Source organism: Marmota flaviventris, chromosome 1 (assembly GCF_047511675.1).
Source record: "Marmota flaviventris isolate mMarFla1 chromosome 1, mMarFla1.hap1, whole genome shotgun sequence".
Classification (NCBI taxonomy): Eukaryota; Metazoa; Chordata; class Mammalia; order Rodentia; family Sciuridae; genus Marmota; species Marmota flaviventris.
In genome coordinates, this window is record NC_092498.1 from 177,645,257 (window position 1) to 177,660,695 (window position 15,439).

The following is a 15,439-nucleotide window of genomic DNA, read 5'->3' on the forward strand; positions in this document are numbered from 1 at the left end:
CATGTGCAGTCATTCACATACCTATGGTAATGATGTAATGTCTCATTCCACCATCTTTCCCCCATACTCCTTCCCGTTTCCTTCCTCCCCTTGGCCCAATCAAAGTTCCTCCATTCTCCCCATCCCCCACTCCCATTATGGATCAGCATCTACTTTTCAGAGAGAACATTTGGCCTTTGGCTTTTTGGGATTGGCTTACTTCACTTAGTATGATAATTTCCGACTTCATCCATTTACCTGCAAATACCATAATTTTATTCTCTTTTCAGGCTGAATAATATTCCAATACCACAGTTTCTTTATTCATTCATCTATTGAAGGGCATCTAGGTTGCTTCCACAGTTCAGCTATTATGAATTGTGCAGCTATAAACATTGAAATGGCTGCATCACTGTAATGCGCTGTTAAGTCCTTTGGGTATAGACATAGGAGTGGGATAGCTGGGTCAAATGGTGGTTCCATTCCAAGTTTTCTAAGGAATCTCCTTACTGCTTTCCAGATTGGTTGCACCAATTTGCAGTCCCACCAGCAATGTATGAGTGTGCCATTTTCCCCACATCCTTGCCAACACTTATTGTTGTTTGTATTCTTGATAACTGCCATTCTGACTGGCATGAGATGAAACCTTACAATCGATCAACAAACATATGAAAAAAATGTTCAACATCTCTAGTAATTAGAGAAAGGAATCAATATTTTTAACAGGCTCCTGGGCATTCCTTGATGTAGGTGCTTAGAGAATCACACTTTGAGAAATATGTCAAGAGGATGTCAGTATGGCAGACGCTTATTCTTCCCAACATTTCTATCTGAGAACTAACAAGGAAAAAAGCAGAATCAAACCAAGCTCACTTCACACAGCCTGATGGTCCTGTGTCTTATCGTCAGATGAGGGGCCATCAAGGTAGAACTTGGATGAGGATAATGCTCTTCCTCTTCCCCTGACAAGGAAGAATGATGATGGCTGTTTGTCTTTCTCTCTTTGAACTTTGGCCATTCCAACCTCTCCTTAGAGTTTCTCTTTTCTGTAAAAATATCCAGGACTTAGAACTAAACTCCTGGATGGTATTCTTTGTATTTTATCAATATAGCCAAAAACATTAATTTATGCTAGTGTGAAGGATTTGACCAGATATCTATCCTAATACAATTGTATTATAAAGGAGAATCTCAAGGAGTGGGAATAGTATAGCCCTAACAAATGATTCATTAATGGAGGAAATTGTGGACCAACAAGGGAAGAAAAATAAACTTGCCTCGCCTCATCCTTCATCCCACAGTTTCCCAACTGATGTCATCTCAGTTGTCTCTGGGCCAGTTTCTGCCTCCTGGAGGCCCATGGTTCTGCACCATGCCAACACAGGTGCAAAACCCAACTAGTTCACCGGTTTCCACAGAAAAGTCATAGACATTATGATCTTTATAGACTTAAGGGTTGGGAAGTTGTGGGAAGGGGGTGATATTGTCACAGGAAAGCAGGGAGCTGAAACTCCAAACCTCAGTTCTTGTGTTCCAACAAAAGAAGATTTAAAGTCAGACACCAAAAGTTATGCAAGAGAACTTCATTCAAAATAAAAGTGAAGATAACATCTAGTAAAAGAAAAGTGAGGCTTAAGAAAAAAGCACTCTCAAGAGAGAGACTGGGCTGTCTCCAAGCAGAGAATGACAAAGGAGACAATGCTGTCCCCAATTTTATTACTGTTTGTTGTTTACCAGGAAAGCTGGGGACCACCTTCTGTACTCTTTGCCAATCAGGTGTTCAATTTCTTCATGTTGAATGGTGGAGTTTTTTACTTTAGTTGGTCCTCTCTGCAACTGTCATGATGGCCATCTTATTTATGGGCTTTTAACTACAATTCAATCCCATGTTTGCACTGGGGTCAATAGCTGCTCAGAAGTTACTTCAGTGCGCCTGTGCTACTGAAGGAATCTTCCTTCCCAGACAATTGGAGACACTTATAACCATAATTCCTAGCTTTACATCAACATCAATGGACCCTGTCAAGAGTTAGTCCCATTAATCCTTTTGTTTTGACATATTTCCCAGTTAGTTCCTCTTGCTTCTGTTTATTTTCTACAAATTAACTACCATCCTTTGCTTTCTTATCTACTTTGAAATTAGTTTAAAGAAGGACCCCAAAATAATTTAAAGAATACTTGTGACCTTGTCTGCATTTTATTGCTCATTGCTAGTTACTCCCTAACAATATCACAATCATGCTGGTTCCACAGCTCTCTCTAGGTAAGATCTAGCCTACTCTTCATCCTACCCAAACCTTCTTCTTCAGGTACATGAACCCCCACCTCTGCCTGGCAGCCCTGGGAACAGGGATCTTGGGCCCCTCCCAGTCCTTCAGCTTCTTCCCAGCCACCTCTGTCCCTCCCCTATGTTGTAAACTGTGGTGTTCAACAAATCTTCCTCATCTTCCTGCTGGTCCTTCTCCTCTCCCAGGCCGAGAAGCCAGACTGCACTGAACGCTTGCAGCTGCAAAGGAGACTAGGCTGTCGGACGTTCCATTGGTTTCTGGCCAACATCTACCCTGAGATGTACCCATCTGAACACAGGCCCAGGTTCTCTGGAAAGGTAAGGCATGACCCAGGGGAGCCGGGAAGGAGAGAAGGGACAGGGAAGCTTCTCAAGACAAGAACTGCATTGTTCAAATGCTCTTTTGTTGCCCTGAAAGAAGTCCCAAGCTCAGAAGGGCTTCAGAGATCTGTAGTGCCTCCCTGGTCTCCTTGCCAGCCTGAGAAAAGTATCTAGGTTGCCCTAGAACCTGCCCCAGGTCTCCTCACCAGGACAAATGTGGCCTGCCTCCTCCAGGAAGCGTGTCCCTTAGGATCAGTGGCTTTGAATTGGCCTCACACATTGTGGCTTTAACAATGCACCTTGAGCTTCTGCCCAGAGAATTAAGGAGAGGAGTGGGGCCTGACAAGGGTATCTCTACCATGGAAATCACAGACAATGGGATTCACTTCTGTGTGCATGTCCACTTTCAGCTCCACAACACTGGATTTGGCTTCTGTGCAGACTGCCAAACAGAAGGGGACATCCTGGGCTGTCCCATGAGGCTGGCCCCTTGCAGTGACAGCCAGCAGCAACAGGTGGGTGATCAAACTTCTTAGGATGGATAGCAGCCCAAGGAAGACTTGCAAGTGGGTGCCATTTTTCTGAGATGCCCTTCACTTCTCTCTGAAGTAGCGCCTTTCTGTGGTCCCATGTCCCCCACAGTAATGACTCAGAATAGCTCTGTCCACCTCATCCTAAGCTATAATCACAAACATGAGCTGGCATCTAAGAATGCATTGTCTTAGTTAGAAGGAAATGTGGAGGCTGTTTAGCCCACTCTCTCACTTGGCAGACGAGAAAGCTGAGGCATAGAATCACTAGCTCAGGGATTGCAGACTCAGATGCCTCCAGGGGTGAGGCAGGTCCAACTGTCTAAGGACAGAAGAAGTTAATTGAGTGGGGGGAAGGATCTAAACACAGCAGGATCACTCCAGCATCCAAGTAGGCCTCTTAGTCATTTGGAAGGTCTCCTTGTACCTTAGGGTATTTCTTATTCTCTTCAGATTTCTATTTTGAGAATAAAGCTGAAGGTGACAGAGAGCCTCCTTTGATGCTGAGGGTTGATGGGTCCACTTTTTTTCACAACTTGGATGATAACCTAGCAAGCATAACCCAAGTGTGTTAATCAGCTTTGTATCACTGTGACTGAACTACCCAACAAGAACAACTTAGAGGAGGGAAACTTTATTTTGGCTCACAGTTTCAGAGATTTAGTTCATGGTGGGCCAATTTGATTGCTTTGGTCCCAAGGTAAGGCAGGACATCATGGCAGAAGGGGGTGGAGGACGGAGGCTGCTCAGGACATGGCCACCAGAGAGTAGAAAGAGGGAAGGGCAAAGAGGTCACGGGGAAGATGTACCCTTCCAGGACACACCCCCAGTGGCCCACCTCCTCCAGCCACACCCCACCTGCTCATAGTTAACCACCCAGCCAGTTCATTCAAACTAAGATGGACTGATTGGTCCATCTTAATCTAATCATCTCACCTCTGGATGTGCCTATATTAACAGGAGCTTTTGGGGGACACCTCATATCCAAACTATATAGTCAAATCTCTTTGCTTTCAGGCTGTGATAGGAGTTAAGCTATCATACCCCCAAATCCCCTAGAAAACAAGCAACATAGTTCAGTTTCTGGAGGTATTCATTGGACAAGTCAGCTGAGGCCCTGAGAGCCTGGGGTGAATGAGGGGACATCTGGAAGGTCTGGAGTGGGCTTTGCAGTGCAGGCCCTGGACCTGGAGGACATATAGGGAAGGAGAAGCTCAAGATCCACCTGGCTTCTTCTGGCTCTTTCCTTTATCAGTCTTCCAGAACACACTGTTAGGCATTCACACCAGACACAAGGGATGAGGACATAAATTTAAAGTGCTAACTGAGGAAGCTAAGAATGAGGATGACAACTGTCCAGACATGGCTGAGTTTGGATCCAAGTTCCCCATTTGTGAGCTTTGTGTTTTTGGCAGGCATGTTAACCTCTTTGAGTGTTGATTTCTTTGTCTGAAAGTGGGGTTGATGATGCAGCATCCTGCATGCAAACAGAAGATTAGCTCTTTTCTGGGCTTTTACTTTGAGGAATCTAGGGAGGATTTCTGGATCCAGCAATATTGTGAACTAGATAAGTGGAAATTTCTTTTCTTAAGTATTTAGATATGATATGCTGGATTTAAAAAATATATGAAAAGCCCTTTTTCCATGCAGAAGTAATTGATTTGACAAGAAAGAAAGGAAAAATCTCCAGGGATAAAAATCAAAAGGCAGCTGAACATGGAGTCACAGGGATGGGCTGAGCCACCTGCCAGGTGGGAGGGCATGGTTTTCATCAACCTCAGAAATCCAGGGGTGTGAGCTCCTTCATGCAGCCCAGGGGAGATGAGACAGTGGAAATGAGACTCCCAAATAAAGCCAGCTTTGACCTTCACAGAGGAACTTGTTCTTGGAAAGTTGTAGAAATATCTACCCCCGACACAGGGAAAAGGCAAAGAAAAATGTCACCATAGGGCATTTGAGTAGGAAAAAATTACTCTCTCTTAAACATTGTCCACAAACTTGCCTCTAACGTGTGTTCAGTGTTCAAATTTATGCTGATTGTGTAGTCTGGGAATGCTCAAGCAGCTACTTAATTTGCAGGGCCCAGTGCAAAACAAAAGTGCGGTATCTCTAATTTGATAATTATTAAGAATTTCAAGACAGTGATGGCAGAGTATATTAAACCAAGATCATTAAGCCCTTCTAAGCACGAGACCCCAGTGACTGCACTGGGGGTTGCATCCAGCAAGAGCAAACAGAAAATGGTTTTGTCAGGTCATGTCTTTCAATTAGTCTACACAGGCTTAGTCTACAAAGTTAGAGCCCCTCTGCAAGTGTATAAACAACCCACTGCTACAAGACAGGGAGGGTAGTCCTACCTACGAGTGAGTCAGCAGATATCATCAACAGCAGAGTTTCAGGAGCAGGTAATTCCTCTCCAGAAAGAGGTCAACTTGGGCATCAGAGAGGTTCCTCCTCTGCCCTTCCAACAGCACACTCACAAAACACACAGCATTCTTTATTGCTTTACCTATGATATAGTAAACAGAACAATGGAGAAACATGCCAATGTGGAAATATGAACAGGAGAGCAGCCTGAATGGGGGACTTCAGAGGTCAGGCTGGGCTTGCAGCCTTGTGGACTTGACCATGAGATACAGTCCTGCAGACCCCAGTAGAATCCAAGGATGGCCCCTATATGCCTGTTCTATTGTGAGTTCTCTTTGCTTCATCTCCATCTCTGAAAGAGTCTCTTGCCGGCTGTGCTGACAACCATTCCCTCTGTCCCAGCACCTGGAGCACACCAGCAGGAAAGAGATCCGCGCTGGCAGCCCACAGCACCTGTGCTTCGATGTCAGGCGAGAGCAGGTGATTCTTCAGAACTGCACAGAGGATGGCTCTGCCATCCACCAGCAGCACTGGGACTTCCAGGAGGTGAGCAACGCATTTGGGAAAGTTCAGCAGTGCTGCTGGTGGGAAAGAACTCCCAGTCAGCACTTCCCAGGCTCTTCCAAGAGGTCAGGTTTTCCATAAGGCCTCTGAGGGAGGTAAAGGCAACTCATCAGGGAAGGGTACTATTGAAATGTACAACCAGCATCACTAAATGAACTATTTTGCCCCATCTCCTTATAGCCCTGCCTTGATTAAGGGGGGAGAGAAGAATCAGCCCTTTTTTAAAAGTTTATTAGCTCAGGTCACAAGTACAATAGTGGGGAAATTGTCAACCACCTTGGAAGTGTAGTTTGGGAACTAGGAAAAGTCCCTCTTTCACTTAAAAAATAGTATAGACATAGATGTATAAACATCCCTTTCTTCATTTTAATGTAAATTTCATTATAAGCATTTCATCCTTGGGGAAAATTTTGACTTCTGTGATCTTTGGTGAAAGAAATTCTAGACCTTCAAGAGGTTATGAAATTCTAGATCCATTAAGAGGTTATGAAGTTCTAGATCCATCAAAAGGTTATGAAGTTCTAGATCCATCAAGAGGTTATTTATCAATTACGAGGAAATAGGGAAAGTAAGTACTTAACAGAGAATAAGCAAGTCCCAGATGTCAGATTGAGAGAGAAGGTGATGGTATCCACAATAAGTGTTCACATACAGCTTTTTCTCCACTTCAAATCCTTTCTGAATTGATTTAGAATATTAATATATCAACAAATCTGCATATTTTTAGCATTTCTTTTCTTTAACTTCCACTTGGGAGTAAAGAGGATAAAATAACCAAACAACTCTTATGTGCTAGTACTATCAAAGCAGGCTGTGAAAAGAAGCAAACCACATAATGGAAAATTTAAGCTGGACTCACAATAAGCAGCTGAGAACAAAACTCCTGGGGCTTTGGTGACAAGTGAACCCAGGACTAAGGGGCCTACACATGTGCAGAGAAGTCATAGAATTCAAGTTAAGGTCCTTCATGGATGATCATAAAAGATCATTCTAAGCAAGTCCTGTGAATAAGAAACATTTTAGAAACAGCATTTTAAAGTATTATATATTTTATATTTTAAGTAAAATAGCTGGGCGCAGTGGCGCATGCCTGTAAATCCCAGCAGCTCAGGAAGCTGAGGCAGGAGGATCTCGAGTTCAAAGCCAGCCTCAGCAAAAGCAAGGCGCTCAGCAACTCGGTGAGACCCTGTCTCTAAATAAAATACAAAATAATATGGGGATGTGGTTCAGTGGTCGAGCACCCCTGAGTTCAATCCCGAGTACCCCCCCAAAATTAAAAAAATTAAAAAATAAAGTAGGTAAAATATCAGCAAGACTTGCCAAGCATATTTCAAACATTAAGAAATCAACCTTAAAAAGGTATTATCATTTAGTTAGAAAAAGGAATATGACATTATTTATAATAGCCAAGAGCTGGAAGTAACCCACATGTCCATACATGAATGAATAAAGTGTGAATACACACCTATTGTATAGATTAGTGATTTTCAGTGGCTATGAGGAGGTAAAAATGGGGAGTAATTAGTTCCTGGGTAATAGATTTCTTTGAGTAGTGATTAAAATATTCTGGAATCAGGGTGATGGTTGAACAACTTTGTGAATGAACTAAAAACCACTAGACTATCTCATAAATAAATAAACAGGCATTTTCAGCATTGCTGAAAGCTTTTGTAATTTCATAAAGAAGTCAGATTTTGGGTTGGGGTTGTAGCTTATTGGTAGAGGGCTTGCCTCGCATGCATGAAGCACTGGGTTCAATCCTCAGCACCACATAAAAATATAAATAAAATAAAGATATTGTGTCCATCTACAACTAAAAAATATTTTAAAAAAGGAAATCAGATATTTCTTGAACAGGGGATGTTAGATTCAATATTAAATCTGGTGGATTTTTTTCTTTCTACATTTTTTATTGGTGCATTATGGTTGTACATAATGATGGGATTTGTTGTTACATGTTCATACATGAAAGCTGGCAGATTTTGATTAGGGAGCAATTCCTGAGCATGACTGGTTTAGGCTTTTGGTGCATCCTTGAAGTCTTTCTCTCTACTGTAACCTTGTGGCCGCAGCCCTGAATTGCAGCATTAACAGGGTAGAATTGATTCTACCTTTTTTTTTTTTTATTTTTTTAGCTGTAAGTGGACACAATAACTTTATTTTATTTATTTGTTTTTATGTGGTTCTGAGGATCAAACCCAGTGCCTCACGCATGCTAGACAAGTGCTCTACTACTTGTGAGCCCCAGCCTCAGCCCATTGAACCAATGCTTTTTTGAAAGCAGAAATTTATAGATATGATGATAATGCATATCCCAAATACAAGTATAAATACTGAACATGCTCTAGTCCCTGGAATTATCATACCTGTCTTTCTAAGAAATGGCACAATAGTACAACAATAATAAAGATAATTGGATTAATGATTCCCTCAAGGCTTTGAATGACATCAAAATTCTAGGACTACCTAAATTATATTTTATATTAACCAAAAATTGCTACTGTTCCTTTACAGGCCAATTCATACCACCTATATCATTCTCTTAATGATCAGCACAAAACTTTAAAGAGTCTTTCTTTGCTGTTTTTTGTGGGGAACTGAGTTTTCTTCTTTCTTTTCTCTTTTCAGAATGGAATGATTGTCCACATTCTTTCTGGGAAATGCATGGAAGCTGTGGTTCAGCAAAACAATAAAGATTTGTACTTGCGTCAGTGTGATGGAAAAGTCAGCCAGCTGTGGCGATTTGACCACATCCACCCTGTGGATGAACGATGAATGCCGGAAAGCAAGAGAACATGGGCAAGTCACAGTTCTGCCCCAAAGGAACTAAAGGAGTATGTTTATATCATAAAGCAGATTCTTTTGTACTTGTGCTTCTGATGCAGGAGAGAAAGTTTTGTGAATCAATATCAGAAGCCCCTTTTTTTCACCCCTTATTTCATTGACTGCTGGCTGTTTTTAAAAAAGAAAGAGTGGATTCATGGTCTTCATCACTGGAGATGATCAACGTATGTTACAGAAGATTCCTCCTCCTCCTCCCCCCCTCCTCCTCTTCTTCTTCTTCTTCTTTTTTTACTAAGTACATAACAATTGCTTTTTTGCTTTTATCCCTGACTGGGAAAGACCTGGGCAATGTATGTCTGGCAGTGTTGGGTACATCAATCCAATGGGTCAATTTCTTGGTCTTTAAGTAGTATTACCTTGGATTATCTGTGTGGCCAAATATAAAAAGTGAAAGAGCAAGAGGCTATAATTTTCTGACAGTCCAAAAACTTTGATTAGGTTTATAGGCATGTTCATTGGTTGAGCCACAGCTCAGAAGGAAGGAAAGGCACAGGGAGAAAGAGAGTAGGGTTGGAGAGAAGAAGGAAAGGAGGTTTGGCTCCACTCTCCAGCTCAATTTAATCAGTTGAAAAGAATCAGCATACCTGGGATAAAAATATTTTGATTTTAATGGGAATTTTCTTGAAACCTTCTACCTCCATTCACCTGCACTAACTCTTCTCTAGCTTGATTCACCACCACCAGATTACAGTTGCAATAGATTTCACTTTAGTCATTTTATGTTAGAAGGATCAGCACAGACTGAGCATTCTCATAACAAACGTGTTTTCATTTGATAAATTTCCTTGATGCCCTGCTATGGGATTTGTATTGACCTCACAAGAAACAATGAACTTTGCAAAGGGGCAAAACTCCTTGGAAGGGAAATGTGAGAGTCCGAGTCAAAATTCTTACAAGATGCTTACAAAATTCTTACAAACAGTGCTGGGTGTTAATGTCTGTGAGATCTGACAGGGCCACCTCTGAGACCCTAGTATTTGCTGGGACCCTTAAATGTGTTTGTGGGTTGAATTTTCAAAAGTTTGGGGACAATACACTTTAATTAGAGCAGAGATAAGGCTAACAAAGGAGAAATAGTTTTCCTTGCTGTGACCTAGTTTGGCTGTAAGAGTTACTAAGTGGGGTTAGTTCTGCTATTTGAGAAAGCACCATTTATGTGCATTTCTCTCCCAGATGGAGCTAGCTTTCCACATGGTAAGCTTAGAAACCTTCCCTTAAAGATCCTTTGGGATGTGTCAAATAAGAAAAACCAGGTAGGAAATGTTTCCAAATAATACCTATTATAACTATATATTCATTCTCTGCCTGCCAAGTCAATGGCCCACTGCATTTCTCCATCCTTAGAATGCATCTTAGACCTGTGCTAATATGGTAGACACTAGCCAAATATGGTGCATTTAATGGAAATCCATTAAAATTAGACAAAATTTTTAAAAAGTTCCTTGATGTACTGGCCACATTTCAAGAGCTCAAGAACCACACATGGCTAATGGCTATTGGAAATCACAGATATAGAACATTTCATCATCACAAACACTACTACTGAACAGCATTAGACACATCACCTTTCTAGAGAAGAGATTTTAACCACTGTCTTCTTGCTTCAGACCTGTCTCTATTTAAAACCATTTCCCCTAACATCCTAAGGCTGAGATGGAGCTAAAAATTGTCAGATGGCAACCTTGTAAAGGGTTTTAATGGTTTCAGAATAAAAATTAAATAAGACATCTATTTTTTTTAAAGAATCTTATTGTTGTCATTGTGGGTATTTGAAGTTGCTGGGATAAATTAATATAATTAAATAAAAGGTTGAATTCAATTGTGTAAGTTGTATTTGGTAGTAATTAACAATAGGACCCAGATGGCTTATTGCTTAATTGGTTGAACAAAGCAAGAATGTGGTGTTTCTTGCTTCCTTAACCATCCCCATGATTTACGACTCTATTATAGAATGGCTGTCAACTATGTCCCTCGCTGGTACTTACAGACCCTTAATTTAAACAAAACAGATGCCTCTATTTAGTTATAAAAGACCCTTCTCTTTATACTGTAACTGAAATTAAAATTTCTTTCTTCTCTGTGGACCCAGTGTTCATTTTATCCACAGTGATCAATTTAAAAGCAGAGAACCTTAGTAATTGAGATATCTGATTCCCGATCTTGATTTTATTTGTCCACCTGAATTTTATGATTGTATTTTTTTCTGGGGGGTGGGTACTGGGGACTGAACCCAGAGGCACTTTACCACTGAGCTACATCCCCAGTCGTTTTAACTTTTTATTTTGAGACAGGTTCTCACTAAGTTGCTGAGGGTCTCACTAAGTTGCTGAGGCTGGCCTCAAACTTGTCATCCTCCTGCCTCAGTCTCCTGAGTTGCTAGGTTTGCAGGTGTGCACCACTGTTCCCAGAGACTGGGAGATTAAATTTTGTCATTACGCTCACCAAGCTCATCATCATTCTTAAGTATCCCATTGGTGGGGGAGATGGTGAGAAATGTTCAGCCATCAGTCTAAAATCCCATATTCTTTATGCTATTTCACAACAGTAAAAACAGATGTTATCCTTGGAAGAGCCTTGATCAACTTCCTGTTTTGCCTCAGTGCCATAGATCCTACTGACAAACTCATAATTTCAACCCTATAGACATCAGAGTCTTCCAGGTCCCTGAGAATGATGCTGTCACTGCAATAGAACTTGGCGTTTTAGAGATCATGTTATCATGCACATCGTCAGGGAGTTTCATTTTCTACTAACAGGCCTTGAAAAAAGGCAGTTAGATAATAAGTGATCTATGGTCAGTCACCAAATCTGGACAAACAAAATACAAACAAGTCTCCTTTTTTTAAAAGGTTTATTTATTTCTGCTATCAAAGAACAGAATTATGACAGTGTAATTTAACAATCCTAATTGGCTTCATTTTAAATTTTAAAATCAGGTAACACTTCATTCCATAAAACAGAATCAGTTTTCCTATGAGCCAACCACACATCAAAAATAATTTGATGAGTTAACATCAGATTACTTATTTTGCTTACACAAAATAAGGACAAGGAAACTTCATTATTTCTTCAGTTGAAAATGGCTGTTCTCCTTCCAATCCAGATTTCTCTTGGAGGACCAGATGTGTCAGCTTGGTTTGATTGACTCCGTGTTTTGTTTTGTTTTTCCCCCTGGAATATTGTCTCTGTTGAAAAACTGGCTTCACAAAGAAGGTGGCAGCAGGAAAATTTCAGTATCCAAAGCTTAAAAATAAGTCTTGGGCAGTGTGGGGTTATTTTCTGTCTCTGGGGGGATCATCCAGTGTCCGAGGCCTGGGGACAGAGGCAAAGTCCCCAGCCGCACATCTAGGAGATGTCACTCTCAGTAGCGTCTGGTGTCCTGAACTGTGCTTGCCCAGGATGACAGTGGGTAAGGAGCAGCAGGTCACAGGGGCCCCCTGACCCTCTGGGAAACAGAGCTCTCCCTGGGCAGACCCCGGGGCTGAGGGTCAGCGGCCCGGGGAGAATCAACAACTGTCCCCGCCTGTGGTCCCTGAGGTCCTGGGGCAGGGATGCAGGAGGCAGCCAGTGTCACAAGACATCCCCGTCCCCAGCCAGGCCGGGCGCCTGGCTAAGCAAGGAGAAAGACGGTGTCCCTCCTCAGGGCCTGGCCTCTGCCCCTGGTCTCACTTCCTCCCCGGCATCCCCTGGAAGGGGAGGAAGTGACACCCAGGGGAAGGCCGGGAAGTGAGGCCACCATCACATTCAAGTTCAGGGTGCGACAGCTCAGTCTGCCCCCCAACAGGCCCCATACTCAGCTCCCCTTCATGGGCCACATCCCTTCTGAGTGTCATGCCCTGCCCTTTATAGGCACAAGGACCCAGAAGTTCCAGGGACACGTTCATGTTTAGGTCCTGGGATCCGGAAGTTCCTCAGGGATCCATGTTTAGGCTCCCGGACCTCAGGCACACGTCCATATTTAAGACCCAGGATCCGGAAGTTCTTGGGGTGCACGTCCATGTTTAAGCCCCCAGGTCCGGAAATTCCTCAGGCATCCATGTTTAGGCTCTGGGATCCAGAAATGCCTCAGGCGTCCATGTTTAGGCCATAGCATCCCAAGTCTCTTTTTTAAAAGCATACATAGTTTACAATAAGCATTCATAGTTTACATAATATGTAGAGTTATGAAAACATGGAACAAAACATTGACACAGGCTGCCTTACTGGACACAGCTCCACTTACTTCGCTATTTATGCTTGTTCTTTAAAAGCTCTTTTAAAGGTGCAACTTGTTGTCAAATACTATTGGCCAAATTCCAAAGCACCAACAGGTCCTTCCCTGATCATTTAAACACCTCAAGCACAATACCCAAGGAGGAGATATTTCCAGGATTCTAGAACCCTCTGGTATTTCTATATTAATAATAGTCCCTCCAATCTCCAATCTTCTTTCTGGTTTCAACTTCTTCTTCCATGAAATGCACTCTTTGGACATGGAAGTGTATCCTTCACATTATTTTACTATTATAAGGATTTTTGTTGGAGCAGTAGTCCTTTCCACACAGGTATGTGGGATGTTCATATCTCTGCACTATTACAACGAATAAACAGCTTGCCTGACTCTTTTGGCTTAGAACAGACTCACCATGGTCACTTCACCCCTAGAGGGATGGTTTTCAAATTCAGCCATTTAGGATGCATGTTTGAAAATTGAAGTTTTCCAACAACTCCCAAACTATTCAGCTACTCATAGTTTGCTGACATCCCAGGACCTACGACAGATGCTAAAATGGTAGTCTTCTCTCTCAGAAATAGGTTGGGGTCAACTCTGCCACAGCTTAGGCTTATAAAAGGCTCTGAACTTTTCAGTGAAGTGTAGCCTTTGCTTTTTTCAGAGACAATCATAAAGACACTGCTGATCACTCCTCAGACACAGGCCAAGAGGAGCCCTGCTTAATGTCCTTTCTAAATAAGACCCAGGAGAGCCTGAGCAGCTGTCCTTAAAGCAAGGACTTCCCCCAGATGCACCAATGCTGACCTGTTCTCAAGGGGTAGGAGGTGGCAGTTAATGGGATTACCCACCCTCCAACTCCAGCCATGGGGCCAGAGTGGGAGCTGCTTTATTTCCCAGCAGAATTTCATCCCTTTCTCCCTGCTAATTGGCCCCAGAAGAATACCTGAGCCAAGCTGGGCCAATCAGCATATTCCTCAATAATTTCATCATCAAGACTAAGAAATTAGCCACTCTATAAGTTACTTAAGAGACAATGTGAAAACTTATGAGCTTTTGGCACCCTAATTTTCCCCATATGACCCTAGTAAGCAGATAAATGCAGTGTAAAGAGAGAATTAAAGGGAAGGAGGAGTATGAAAAGGAGATACAGAGACAGGAGCAGAGGCAAGAGCTAGAGCATCATGACTGGATTCCGGTTGCTGGTTGCCAATTGTTCCCCAATTTGTGACTTGCTAGATCCCTGTCCTAAGTCCCTGAGAAGCCTCCAAACATTTTGGTTTAATCCAGTGCTCTTCAAATTTTGCTGTGCCCACAAATCACCTGTGGATTGTATTCAAATGCACATTCTGGTTCATTAGGTCTGTGTTGGGACCTGATATCCCACATTCCTGCCAAATCTTAGGTAATGTTGATGCAGCTGCTCTGCCGACCACTATCTGAGTGGCAAACATTTAAACTTTTTCGGTAGCTTTTTTCATTGTTATTTGGTGATTGGAGAGTCCTCAGTGGACAAATTCTTTGATTATTCTTCTCTTTTTTCTCACCAATCTCTTTTTGAAATCACAGGATAGGATGGATCGCTCCTATATTTTAGGATCATGCATCTAACAGAAGTAATTACCACCATTGTTAATTCATTTTCCTCTCTTCACTCATCACTCTTCCTCTTTCTCTTCTACTAGTTTGGTTCTTTTGCCCATGGAAATTATTATTTTTTTGTTGTTTTTGCTATTTGTCTGTGGTTGTAATTGTGCCTCCTTCATTTCCCTTACCTTGCCCTCTACTTCCCTCTTCCCATCTTTGATCAAAACTGCTTTTCCAGGACCATGTTTTTATGGCAGTTTTTGTCTTAGACTCACTTTTCCTGTCTGAACCTCTGGGTCCGTTCATCACCAGTTCCAACTGACTCATCTTGATGGAGTGGGTGGTGTCAGTTTCTCCAAAGAATTTTTGGAACAATGAGCAAATGAATAGTTCAGATTGTAAGCTCTTCTCAGTCCCAGTTTCTCTACTGAGGGAATCCACAGTATGAGGGCACAGTAATGCTATTTAATATGAATTCGGTGGTGATAGGGCCATAGGAAGTGCTGCTGGGAGTAGGGGGCAGGAATATGTCCCCGAACTTGGGGAGGAAGATGGGGCTCTGGCAGTTGGCCTTACATAGAGGATCTACATAGAAGCAGCTGTCAGGGATCCCCTGTAGATAGATAGGCCAGGACCTGTGACCTCTAAAAGTAGACACAACTAATAGCCATGTATAAAATTAAATGACTGAAAACAAATCCTGCCAAAGTCCAAATTTTGATTTCTGGAAACTTCAAGTCCTATAGTGAA

At 42.2% G+C, this 15,439-nt stretch overlaps 2 protein-coding genes across 7 annotated transcripts in view; one reads left to right on the forward strand and one right to left on the reverse strand.

Annotated features, from left to right (window-relative positions):
• Positions 1-10,621, forward strand: part of Galnt15 (polypeptide N-acetylgalactosaminyltransferase 15) — a 42,074-nt gene extending 31,453 nt beyond the window's left edge. For 3 of the 4 annotated variants that reach the window (XM_071619356.1, XM_027923177.3, XM_071619357.1), the window contains 4 exons: positions 2,453-2,584; positions 2,998-3,102; positions 5,887-6,030; positions 8,677-10,621. In XM_071619356.1, coding sequence (XP_071475457.1) covers positions 2,453-2,584; positions 2,998-3,102; positions 5,887-6,030; positions 8,677-8,823 — 528 coding nt within the window. In that variant the 3' untranslated portion in view covers positions 8,824-10,621. Of the gene's footprint in view, positions 1-2,452; positions 2,585-2,997; positions 3,103-5,843; positions 6,031-8,676 lie in introns of all 4 variants that reach the window. The other variant, XM_071619355.1, reaches the window with a different exon arrangement.
• Positions 5,599-15,439, reverse strand: part of Dph3 (diphthamide biosynthesis 3) — a 46,476-nt gene continuing 36,635 nt past the window's right edge. For all 3 annotated transcript variants that reach the window (XM_071619367.1, XM_034636769.2, XM_071619359.1), the window contains one exon: positions 5,599-6,134. In XM_071619367.1, coding sequence (XP_071475468.1) covers positions 6,087-6,134 — 48 coding nt within the window. In that variant the 3' untranslated portion in view covers positions 5,599-6,086. The remainder of the gene's footprint in view (positions 6,135-15,439) is intronic.